The sequence below is a fragment of the Diplotaxodon limnothrissa genome, linkage group LG14, assembly GCF_057381915.1.
Source record: "Diplotaxodon limnothrissa isolate DT_005_m linkage group LG14, D_limnothrissa_male_GT1.1, whole genome shotgun sequence".
Classification (NCBI taxonomy): domain Eukaryota; kingdom Metazoa; phylum Chordata; class Actinopteri; order Cichliformes; family Cichlidae; genus Diplotaxodon; species Diplotaxodon limnothrissa.
Window position 1 is genome coordinate 28,337,498 of NC_140609.1, and position 12,837 is coordinate 28,350,334.

Sequence of the window (12,837 nt, forward strand, 5' to 3'; positions counted from 1 at the left end):
GCATTTTCACTCCGTTTTCTAGGACTACATACTATTATACATCTGAGTATTTCACATAGATGGGTCAATGGACAATAAAGAGACACAGAGCAATTCAATTAACTTCTTTTTATATATCATACATAAGACTGTCTTAATATAATACAAAGGGCATTGTCATAAACACAGCAAAGTCTTGACTAGATCTTACAATCTGTGGATACATGGACTTATCCTTTCCCCCATGCTGTTCAATTCTATAGTGCATGTTGCATGTACAAAAAAAGTGAAAAAATGTGAACTCAAAAATGAAAAGGATAAATCCAAATTAAATAAGAGGATTTCAACTTCTGTCGGGTGTTCAGATATGTCAACAAGTATAGGTGTTTGTGTGTAACCCACAAACTGAACAGGCTTATGAACGATGGAACCTTTTTTTTTTTCCTCCAACCATGTGCTTCTCATATAACCAAAAAGTAAGGTTTGTGATGTACATGCACTTACAATATACCCTGTGAAAATTATTAAGGTTTGAAGATCTAGCTTTCCCTGTTTGATTCAAACCCTACCTCATAGTGTTGTCCTGATGTAGTCAAGTACCTTTGCCAAAAGGCAAGGTTTTGCCACTAAGAAAACAGGAGTTCCTGCCCACTGAATGGTCACCAAATTGACAAACATAATCAACATACCAGCAGGAGCAAGGTAGTGAGTTCTATACTTCCTTTATTAAAAAAATATAAGTATATACATAAATTCTATTTCAACTATTAAAAAGGGGCTGCATTTCATGACAACTGCTCTAAATAAGAGGTCAATCAGCATGATCTGAAATAGGCGCACACTTACGAGTCACTGCAGTCAAATTCTTTTTTCTTTCAGTCTTTATTTTTGGAATGTTTAGTACCAGTATGAGTGCCAGCAATAAAAACCACCGGCTAATTCTAAATTTCTCAAATTCTGCGGGGTATGAAAAATGATTGCAAATTTGCAAGTATAACCTTGACATCCAGATAAAACTCCAATCTCAATATAGGTAGCTTTACATTTGTGTTTATGGAAAATGCCAAGCATGAATTCGTATGGTGGTTTTCCTTTAAGATGACAACAGCATGACCTGTGTCCTGCCCTTAATTTGAAAGGTGGCTGTGGGCAGGGTTTCTTTTCTTTTTTTATATCTAATTTCAAAGCTGGTAAGATGAGCAACAGAAGAAAGAAAGCACTTCAAAATCCCTGATATAAAAAAATAAAAATAATAATAATAATAAATCTGGTAATTGACTGTAATGTTTTGAGAACATGCATTTATGCCAAGGCAAAAGCATGTTATTGTGGGCTGACAGACACCCTTTCCCTTTGAATAGGACAACAATCGTGGGGATCTGCCCTACCAAATCAGAACAATACCATTCAACACAAACTGGTTTGCCACAGTCTTGCTTCACGGCAGAAACTAGCCAAGTTGACCAAATGATGTATGAAAGGCAGCAACACCCTTTGAAATAGTATGATGGGGGCAAAAGAAAAACGACGACACAGAAATAGAACGCATTAGTCTCCTTTGTTTTGTGTTTTTTTTTTTTTTTGTGTTTTGTGTTTTTTTTTTTAAGTTGTTTTTTTTTTTTTTTAAACCATCAGCCTCTATCTTGCTACTCCGGAGCCTGCAGAGTAACTACCAAATTCTCTAACATACCAAAGTTTTAAAAGACTCCCAAAATAATCTACCAATTAATATGGAAACAGTTTTGGTAAAACGTTGCAAACAAATCTGGCCAGAATACACAATAGCCAACGGTCTCGACAACGGTGTCCAGTTTTGCTAAAGTAATATATTGCAGCTGTTTGTATTGACGTTAAAATAAGATCTTGATAAACTTTGCGTCAAAGTGGTGAACTGCTACATTATTGGTTACAGACACCTATATGCTATAAAACAACTGCTTTGGTATAAAAACATATCCAAAGGGAAAATAAATTCTTGTAAAATTCACAGCATAATTTGAGGAGAAAAAAAGGCAGTCACTTAACTCGTTTTTTTCTTCAGTTTCCATGTTTTGGATGGAGAGACTTGTGCAGGTGGTTCTGATGAGGAACTACATGCAGAAGGGGGGGGAAAAATAAAACATAAAAGGGTAGACTCTGGAATAGTTCTTTCCACTGCAAAATCCTTAACCAGTAAATTTCAAGGAATTAATGTTTAGGAGGTTGTTGTGTACAATAAGACCCTGTTATGTGGGGCCCTGCTGAAGACGAAATCTTTGTCGAGAAAGGCCTCAAATTACCATTCGTGTTTACCTTTTCTAAGTTGTTTTAATTTCTTTAAAGAATTAAGGGCTGTCTAGAGAGAAAAATAGAGAAAAGCCATCTTAATTCAAATGATAATGTCCAGCTCCATCCCATTCCAAGTCCATGAGTCATAAGGCCAAAGGGTTATCTAGAACCAGCCACTGACTGTCTTCCTTTCACTGGGCTGGATCCTTTCGTCTCCCACGCCCATCGCTGCTCTCGCCTGTGCCAGGCCCGGTTGCAGCTTGCAGGACTACGGGGCCTCTAGGCCTGAGGGGTGGTGCTTCCCTCTTCTTGGACCCCGGCTGGTGCCAGTATCCACCTGCGGGGTCTCCTCTCCACCCGGCCAGCACACGCATAGGGACTCCACTGCTATGTGCTCCCCTTTGACAGAGTTACACAATACCGACCAACAACAAGAAATATCACCGCAAACACTTCCCCTCATTGTCAAGCTACAGGATTTACAAGCAGCTTTTTACGTGAAACTTCACAAAACAAAAAAAGGGCAAAAATAATTAAGAACCAGTGAAACAGTAATGTCAGGCAGTCCATGGTTTGAACCGAAGGAGGACGCCAAGCATTTCATCACCAACAGCTACCTGCAAAACAGCTTCAAACTTTGCTCTGAAATGCTCCTTAGAAGATTTTGCCACATAATACCATATGGTGATTACTTGGTGGTTACATGAAACTGGTGAAATGGTAAAATGGATGTCTCAATCTCACTATGGTTATTCCGCAGTATTATTTTGTGCCTAATGATTGCAAAAGAAAAACTGGTGAAAATTACATATATACTTTTTAACAAAGGTTTATCTCTGTAGTAGCGGTTCAGTGATATCTCCCTTCTGACGTGAGCAGCTTTTGTTCTCAACACACCTTGTAGTAAAAAACACCACCTTAAAAATGACGCACAGGGGGAACACACAGCAAAATGTCAGTGCAGTCACGAGCTGGCCATAGAACTCTGCTGCACACACACTCCAGTCATTGGAGACTCTTCCCGGTCCATGCCCTGCCTCATGCCCAGGTGGCCTTCCGCTAGGTAGTGGGCAGGCCCTGTGTTCGTTCCCATGGAGAATGCAGGGTGCGCTGCCATGCCAGTCTCCTGCCGTGGGTTCGAGAAGGCACCTAGCCCCATGCTCAGCCCACCATTCTGACCAAAGTCAAGGGCTCCAGCGGGCAAATGGCGGAGCTGGTAGGCCTGGTTGCCATGGTTCCCAGTGGAAGAGGACGATGTAGAGGAAGAGGAGGCAGAGGAAGACAGGGAGGTCATGGACAGATGGCCATGAACCACCTCCATGGAGTCCTGTGTTGAGGAGCTGTGTGTCGGGGAAGTGTAGTGGCGTGGGCGTGGACGTGTAGCCATCATCTGCCCATGGTGGTGATGAGTATGTGAGTGGGGATGCAGGGCCTTAGGGTGCTGAGGTGGGACATGGAAGGTGGTCTCCTGGACTGGGTGGGTCTCTCCAGTGACTGATTCGGGTCCGACGCCACCTCCCCACACCAGCGGTGGTGGGTAAGGCTGTCTTGCCTGTCAAATAAGAAGAGTCAGTAGTGGAATACAGCTAAAACCTTTCTTTGAGAACATAAACTAAAAATTAAAATTCACAATTCAGGAACTGTGACCATTTCTGACGAGTAATACTGATAATAAAATAACATGTCATACATGAAAAATAAATTCAAGAATATTTTTGATGAGTGAAGGAAGTCTTGTATGACACTAACAGGAAGTCATTTGTATGAACTTTAAAAAAAAAAAAAAAAAAGCTATTAAGTTTTGGTTTAATCAACCAGCATTCCAAGAACTTAGTACAACTTTTTAATTTTCAGCTACCTTACTGACCTGTGGGCAGAGGCTGTCACCATCCATGGCAGGCATTGCCGTGCCGAAATGTCCTCCACTATGCAAGTGGTGATGGGTAGGGTCTGATCTGGCTCTACCACTGGTACTTGTCCCAGATGATCCTCCTGAGTTTTAAACAAAACAAAAGCCTCAGCAATTCAAATATGTCAAATTCTGTCCCACACAGCTGTATGGGTTTCATACCATGTTGTTTTTCTTGGTCATTTTACTTGTGGTAAGAGTTAAGAAACAGTTTACAAAAACCGCATTTTACCAAACAAAGTCAGCAAATTTTTTGGTTACTTAACCATGTTACCTAATGCAGGAACATACAGATGTACACATGTTACTACTTAAAAAGAATTAACACTGCACCCAGAATCTGTAGCTGGTGGCTGTTACCTGAGCTAGAGGAGGTGCTGGAGGTGGTTCCTGAAGACTGGGACTGCTCTAATGCGGGGCTTGTAGACACACTACTGCTTGTATTGGTCCCCTCATCCGCAGTCTTCTTGAAGAAGCTGTGCTGCAGGGCATAGTAGGGCTGGATGCGGCTCTTAGGGTCATAGTCCAACATCCGGAGGATCAGGTCCTTGAACTTCAAGTAGTCAGCAACAGCATGGCCAGACTCCCCCGCCCGCCGGCCACCTGGACCCCCTGTCTCCACACCCAAGATGGAGTGGAGCTTCCGTGAAGCTGGAGGCTTATACTATTTAAATCAGAGGACCGTCACATTAAAGGCAACTCGTGTATCACCAAAATCTACAGTAATTATTCCAGAACATTCAACAAAACAAATTGTGGCAAGAGTGCATCTGCACAAAGAAAAGAGCTCACCCTTTTGCCATCTTTGGTCTTCTTAACACTCCATGTACCATCCGAAAGCTTCTCAAAGAACTTCCTGGCTTTTGGGGCTAGGTCCATTATGTGATTAGGCGGGATACCAAGAACCTCAACTATTTTGTTCATCTGGTCCACCTGGACAAAGTGTTAATAATAAAGTTACTTCCTGTCATGCTGACAGAAAGGAATATTTGACAAAACCTTTGACATTTATACTTGCAACTTAAAGCAGACTGAAGACTTCTTATTAATACATTAAGTTAAATGTCAATCTAAAGATGACTATTCTTAAACATTTACCTGACATTTTAAAGAAAAATGTAAACATGAGGTGAAAGCTATTGCTATTTGTTATTATTAGTGGTACAGCATAGAACAAACCTAAGTAGTGTTTCACTTTTTTTTTTTACCTCGTTAGCTCCGCTGAACAGAGGTTCCCCAGTGTGCATCTCTACCAAGATGCAACCCAAGGACCACATGTCAATGGCCAGGTCATAGGGCATTCCCAGCAGCACCTCTGGGGAACGGTAGAAGCGACTCTGGATATACTGGTATATCTACAAAAAGGGTAAAAGAACAGGGATAATGAGACCTTTTATCTAATATAACACCAAGTGTTCAGGGGCAAAAAGTTTATGGCACACTTCCCAGAGATATTTTTTTTATATATGTTGATTTGAACGTTGCTAAAGAAAATGGTAAAAGTACCCTTTGGCCCAGTTGGCATGAGCTGCCAAAGTCCACTATTTTGATGGCACTCCTCTTGGGGTTACAAAGGAGGATGTTCTCAGGCTTCAGGTCACAGTGGATGATGCTGAGCTCAGGTGTGGCCAGGAAGAGTAGCGCCGTGCATAGCTGCTGGGCAAACTTCCGGGTGAGATTGAGTGAGACGCCACGGAAGTTGGTATTTCGGAGCAAGTCGTATAGATTGTAGGACAGCATCTCAAACACGAGGCAGAGGTGGTTCCGAAACATGAAGTGACGCTTTAGGTGAACTGCAGCAAACCAAATTGTACCCATATGAGTCAAATACAGAAAAAGCCATTTTAACTTCTTTGATATGATTTTTATGATCAGATGCAAATTTCAAGAGTTGATTACCAATGTAGTACTTCATCTCGGTATCATGTTTGTTCATGAGCTCTAGGAGCCGCACTTCAATCTGGGCTTGATTGAGGAAAGCTTTCTTGTTCTTGATGATCTTAATGGCAACCCATTCCTGCTCTGCTCGGTCATATGCTTTCACAACCTAAAGATGCCAAAAACAACAAATAGTATCGTTTCTGAAAATTACTTGCCGACTGTTAACCACAGCTAAAAAACCTACAGCTGTTGCTTCACAAATCTTCTGGTGATACAGATGAAAAGTAAACCATAATTTTCTCATAAAAACCTGCATTTTCTCCATGCCATGATTCAAATCATGTGTATATGGTGCACAATGTATAAATTAAGCACCTGTCCAAATGATCCTTTTCCTATCAAGGAATCAATCTCATAGCGGTCCATCCACTTCTCCCCATTCTTGACGATGTAGTCATAGTTGTCATCGTCATAGCCGTCATTAAAGACCTTTCTCTCTTTTTTGTGACTGGAGTCTTCACCCTGACCCTGTTGGTGCCGTCGCTTCTTTTTTGCATAATACACCTATAAGTTTAAAAAACAGTTCACATAAGTTTCACTGACTATTACAACGTAAAAACAATGCCAAACACTTAAGTTTTTTTTTTTTAAGGTGCAACAATTCATCGCTTTAATAATAATAATAATGGATTGGATTTATATAGCGCTTTTCAAGGCACCCAAAGCGCTTTACAATGCCACTAATAACAAATTATTATTATTTAATAACAAAATAACAATAAATAGAACAAAAAAGGCTGTCAGATCAAGGTGACACCTTCCTATATCTTGTTTTGTCTGACCATCAATCCAAATTCTTGATATATTAACACAATATCACACATGACAAAAGAAACAGCAAATTTAAAAGTATATACAATTCTACTTGTAAAACTAACTGAAACATGTAGTAGAACAATAAGAATAACAGCTTATTAATTTCAAATTTAATTATTGCAGCTCTAGATACATGTAATGAAAACAAAACTAACCTCATTGATGTGTTTGTATGTTTTGATAAGGTCAATGGAGAGCTTCCTCAGGGGAGCTGAAGTTGGGTCACGAAAGCACTGGGGCATGTGCCTCTGAAGCATCACAAAAGGGAAATAACAGCATTTTAAGGGGGGGGGGGGGGGGAACTATACACAGCAGCTCTGGATGATACAGCTTAGTGTTAAAGGGCTATCATTAAATGCACTATAATTGATTTTGCACAATATTAGTATTAGTATTTATTTATTTATTGTCATGACATGACATGAACAGAGTGAAGAAAACATTTGACAAGCAGCTACTCTGCCTGGTGACAGCAACAAAAGGTGAACCGGATTTTAATAAACCACAAAAAGTATTGCCGGGTTAAGATGAAAGGAAATCCAGGAGGTGGAGAAGGGTAGGGTTAGTGTACCTGATTGGCAGTGAGCTGTGGTGTCTGGTCGCTGTACGGTAAGACCGTAACAGATTGGTCAGTGCTTGGCTGGTGGCGGTCACTGTACTGCTGGTGCGTATGGGGCATTGGAGCAGCCATCTGAAGACCAGCAGTGTGTAAAGAAAAAGAGGGCGCAAGCCGGACGGACGAAGGTTTGCATGCTGAAGTCTCTCCTCCTGGAAGAAATTAACACTCTTTTGAGTTGCAAAATTAACTGATTCAACATTATAGGTAAGAAAAGAACAAAAAAATGTAATAATCTTGACTTGAAACTATTGTATTTCCTCCTCCACACAAGAGATGTGTGGCCAAAAAGACAATGAAAAATATATTTTCTACTTACTGTACAGACAAAATACAAATGGCCTTTTTGTTTTGCTACTTAAACAGGCAATGCTTCCCTTAACACAAAAAAGAACCTAAATTTAGCTTTGGGAAAATAAAATACTTATGCAAATTATGCATTTCTAGTGTTTATATGTATAGTGAAATAAGATCGTTCTTTAAAAAGAAAGAAAAAAAAGAAAAAAAAGAGGCAAAAATGATGTTGAGAATAGCAAGAATGAATACATATTTAAGAGAAACGTCAGGTTAATACAAAGTGTCTTTTGTTAAACATTTAAAGCAAAAAAAAAAAACAAAACAAAAAAAAAAAAAAAAACAGCATTAGAGGATTACCACAAAATAAAATACAATAGTAACATATTAACCTTTGTGAAGAAAAAGGAGCAAAACAGCAGGTTTAACAGTGAAAAGGGGTGAAAATAAAGCATCTCCACACTGTACAGTGAATCATCCTTCATTTTAAGCCAGAAGGAATCAAAAAATTATTAAATAGCATGTTCAGCTATCAGCATCTCTCACCAGACAACACAATTCACCAGTGCTACACAGTAACCACTATTCAGAATCCCAGCAACAGCACCTAATTAGCATAGCCTATCACCACAGAGATACAGCGTGATTTGGCAAGCCCATCAATGCACAGACCAATCACAACGCAGTATGCAAATAGCCTACTTTTGTTGCCAGGGCAGAGCTGCTCCCATTTTCCAATGAGAAAACAAGAAATAAACAAGAAATAAAATTGAACTTTGGCACACTTAGACGTTGCTTTCAACACAAGAGCCTGACAGCAAAATAGCTGCACAGCCCAAAACCTGCACTCCATCTGAGAGCGTTACAAAGCTGACCCAGCTTTCGAAAAGCAAGGAGAAAAAAAAAAAAAGCACATCCACTGACAGAAATAAGAGGAACTGTAAGAAGATGGAGCACAGTCAAACACTATTTGAAAAGTAACACTTATTTTTCACTTTTATATACACACACTTTACAACATTTTAAATTTAAAGCACTTCCATTTGTCATAACTACTTTGTTTTACTGCTTGTTCAGTTCAGACAAAAAAAAACTAAGCAAATTTTAATTACTTTGAGCTCTGCAATGAAATAATTGCAATGAATTAAATGGTAAATTCTGTACTGACAATTCTTAATTATTCATCCTTACTTGACTTTTTTACCCCCCTTAAGAGAGTCCTACAAATTTTTGAGTCTGAATTTAAAACAACAACAAAACTGAAAGAGAAGCTCCTAGAAGAGCACTACTTCCTCACCAAAGGGTTAAGGCTTAATATATGGCAGCTAACCTGGATGCATCTTCTCCTGTAAAATTTCATATCATCCTGGGAGGAGAGTCCAGCAGCAAACCACAACCCACTACAAAGAATAAAAACAGAATATCATCATTGTGCATCTTTGGTGGGACTTAACTTCATAGTGGTTAAACTTTTCATAAGAAGGGACAGAGAACTGCTAGACAGCAGAAGACACCCCAAAACTTTAAGAAGCTCACTTGGGGTAAATGTGTTAATGGAGGGAGTTTACAAACAGACCTCAAATTTGAAAATTTCAAGCTACTTGTGCATTTACTGTAAAGATAGTTAAGACCCAGGAAATTACATATTTGAAATACTTAATACATATAGTTCTTGTGAAACTTCTAAATAGTTCTATTACAGACATTAACTAAAACAGGATTTGCATTGTTGTGGATCTAGAAGAGCACTTGACCTCCTCTCAGAATGTTCATACCGATTTTAAAAATATAATCTAAATGGGGTGAAATTAAATACACAATACTTTAACTTAAAATAGCCATCTGCTACTGAGAACCTAACTGGCCTTACTGCCATTACTGTTTTGAGGAAGAACTGAAAAAGTTTGGTTTGACAGAAATTCACAAACAATGGCAGGCACTATACTAACAAAACTAAGAGGTAAAATTGTCATTTAATAAAAAAACGACAAACCACACAGGGGAAAATATCAGCTCTATTTTAACACAAAGCCATTTTGCAAGCGCACTTGTGGCTCTTTAGTCTCCCCTAAATGTCTGATTCTTGTTAATTTTCAGTACTGACATATGAACAGTTCCTTTCCTGGCTCTAGTCATTACGGCATCAACGGGCCTATTTAGGTGTGTAAATATAACGACAGCTAGCTTGCTATTACTAGCCGTATCATATCATAAGTGATGGCTAAAGACCTCTATAACAAGTCTGCGTGTCATCATTCTCACGCCCAACCGATTAGATCCATTCCAAAGCTGAATCAAACGAAACCAACCCAAAACAATTAAAAGCCTAACGCTCGTGTATAAAGACCGTCGCCGGGTAGCTCTGTACTTACAGATGATGGGGTAGCGCTCGTCATGGTTGGAATTTAGGAAGCATATTCAGTGTTAATTTGCGGCCAGTCTTGCTACATATCGTTCGTGTATGTGACTCCCAATTCCACGCATAAATGACAAACGTATTCAGGCTCACGTTACCGTTAGCAGTCTAACTAGCTAACGCCGTCGTCGTTAACGTTACCCTGAAAACTGCAGGACAAGCAAGCATATCTCTCACCAATCCAGTGTTAACGTTAGCTAGTGACGCTGTGTGTGCAGCCAGCGGGTTGTGGGGCCCATTCAGCTGGTTCGTCAACAAGTCAGCGTTAACCATTAGCCGAGTTAGCCGATTTAGCTACGAGGCGTTAGCCTGGTTAGCTTCCGCACTCCATTGCTGTAAAAATAAAAACTACACCTCTGCAAGTAATATAGTTAGACAGTAATCCACAACGGAAATATGAGCCAGCAGAGCAACATTTTCTTCAATCCTACAATGACAGTCTAATATCGCAGGGCTAGCTTTAACGTTAACACTGTGCCAGCATGACTCTTCGTCTAAACCCACACAATCCGCTGCACCCCTCTCTCTCTAGGTTAGTCCAAAAACCAGTTCGGATGCTGTTTCTGTCTGACATTAATAATCAGTTGACCTACTGACTGAAAGCAAACGTTATAGGTGGCTCCAGCGGAGTCGGCGCCGCCACAAAACGTTAGCTAGCCGCCATACCATAAGCTACCTTTCTCAACTTCACGATCGCGTCCATCATTCTTAACCATTGACGTTACACACAACATATACATCCACGAAAGCGTTAACCTGGACGCTTTCGCAAAGGCTTTTGCTCACCTCTGATGGCACGATCTTCATTTAAAGTCCAATAACCTGTATGATGAGGAAACTTATCCAGCTTGAGATTCTCCCCTCCCTGCACGGTTAGCGAGTAATGTTAACGTTAAATCCAATTCCCCCGTCCTCTGACCGGCTAAAATAATTCGCCAGTCAGGTTCATTGCGCTGTTCATGTCCCAAGCACTGTGGAAAAACATCGCCTGTCGAAGAAACTCTTGACTAACGTTACTATCAGCTGATGACAAGCGACATGCTAACGATAACTAGCACGCATAACTCACCAGCTAACCTTAGCGAGCTGGCTAGCTAGTTGACAAAATGAACGCAGCTAACATTGGCTAGCTGTAGCTTCTGTGGCTAGCGTCAAGCTAACGAATCTAGCCACCGCTAAATAAATGTTCTGCCAAATTCAGATTTTTACGCCGTCTTCGCAAATTTGGCGCCGGCCACTTCGACAAACACGAGAACACGGTTAAATCCGGAGTATTTTAAACGTGAAACGGAATCCGTGTCCTCTGGTAATTTTGGTTAGGAATTTTGTGTCAATTTTCACAAAATGGCGCGCGGTCCAAACCTGCGCAGTGAACCGGCCCGGTGGACCAGAGACACGGACAACTGAGTTAGTGCGGCGCCGCCTAATTATTTCAACTGTGTTAAAACGTCGGTCTCTTGATCTTCTTAATCCGATCCACTAGACGCATTTCGATATCCAAAAACGTCAGACATATATCCACTGACAGCATTATTCCGGCGGGAAGGGAGAACATTTGAAAAGACTGAGCTGGGGAAAAAAACCCTCCTGACAAAATGGCGATGCTCTAGCTTGTTGCCATGGCAACTGTCAATCAAAAAAAAAAAAGGTACCCGGATGTACCAATGACGAATAAGATCTAACTTGCCCGCGTTACAGGACACACATAACTCCGGTGGTGTCCCTGTCTGTCTTTTTCCACCGCGTTTGGCCTGTTGCTATCAACCAGAAGAGATTCAATATTTAGCTGTATCTTTAGACGGTTATTTTCACCGTCTAAAGATACAGCTTGTACAGCAATATAACCACAAAGAGATTCTAGCTCAGCCAACAAATGGTCATAACAATAACAAAAGGTTAATAACGTGTAAACGTTTTATTTCTTTAATATCTATCTTTGTTAAAAAAAAAAAGTCATTATTAGACACAGTAATGATGAAATGATGAAACTGTTTAATAAAGCATACACTGTAAAAAGTTTTGGGGAGTTGCTGGAATTCCTCACTTCACAAAATTGGTAAGTTAGTAGGTAGAATCTTTAAAAAAAATTTCACTGAACATCTTTATTAATTATTAATTAAATCTATTTGCTAAGCAAAATAATTAGCCTCCTTCCTGATTTTTTCTGTTTCTCTTCTTTGCATGCATTCACATCTTTCAGATAAACAAAGTAATTTTAAGATTGTTTTAATTCGTTGGGCATTTTTCAAGCATGAGCGACTTTTTTAAGGGCATGCAAATCTCAATCAAATTTAGTCTTGAACTTTCACTAGGTCACTCTAAAAACCTAATTTTGTTATTTTTTATATTTCAAATTGTCCAGCTGCATAACCCAAGTGCCCTTGATCTTCATGGCGCAACCTGATTTCTGGACATTTTCCTCATGGATTTTCTGCAAGAGAGCAGAATTCATGGTTCTATCAATTAGGGCAAGTCGTCCAAGGCCTGAAGCAGCAAAACAGCCACAGCCCATCACAATACCACCACCATGTTTAACTCTTCATATGAGTTTCTTTTTTACAAAAGCCTCTGCTAGTTTTATACCAGATGAAATAGAAA

At 40.0% G+C, this 12,837-nt stretch overlaps 1 protein-coding gene across 2 annotated transcripts; it reads right to left on the reverse strand.

Moving 5' to 3' along the window:
• Nucleotides 1–133: 133 nt before the first annotated feature.
• dyrk1ab (dual-specificity tyrosine-(Y)-phosphorylation regulated kinase 1A, b) lies at nt 134–11,839 on the reverse strand. 2 transcript variants are annotated; one of them, XM_085370459.1, is made up of 12 exons: nt 11,026–11,839; nt 9,154–9,223; nt 7,485–7,681; nt 7,069–7,161; nt 6,413–6,601; nt 6,056–6,203; nt 5,663–5,949; nt 5,365–5,511; nt 4,949–5,089; nt 4,517–4,820; nt 4,115–4,239; nt 134–3,799 (listed from the first exon to the last, which is right to left on the reverse strand). In XM_085370459.1, exons 2-12 carry the CDS (start codon nt 9,161–9,163, stop codon nt 3,212–3,214), a joined length of 2,229 nt encoding a protein of 742 aa, XP_085226585.1. In that variant the 5' UTR covers nt 9,164–9,223; nt 11,026–11,839; the 3' UTR covers nt 134–3,211. The 2 variants fall into 2 exon arrangements, with proteins under 2 accessions (XP_085226585.1, XP_085226586.1); XM_085370460.1 differs by lacking the exon at nt 9,154–9,223 and having other exon boundaries at nt 11,026–11,106.
• Between the last annotated feature and the right edge of the window lie 998 nt (nt 11,840–12,837).

Coding starts and splice junctions, on each gene's coding strand:
- dyrk1ab (XM_085370459.1), bottom strand. Junction 5,512..5,662: donor CATGCCAACTGGGCCAAAGG/GTACTTTTACCA, acceptor CCCTTTTTGTAG/ATATACCAGTATATCCAGAG. Junction 5,090..5,364: donor TGTTCAGCGGAGCTAACGAG/GTAAAAAAAAAA, acceptor CACTTTGTCCAG/GTGGACCAGATGAACAAAAT.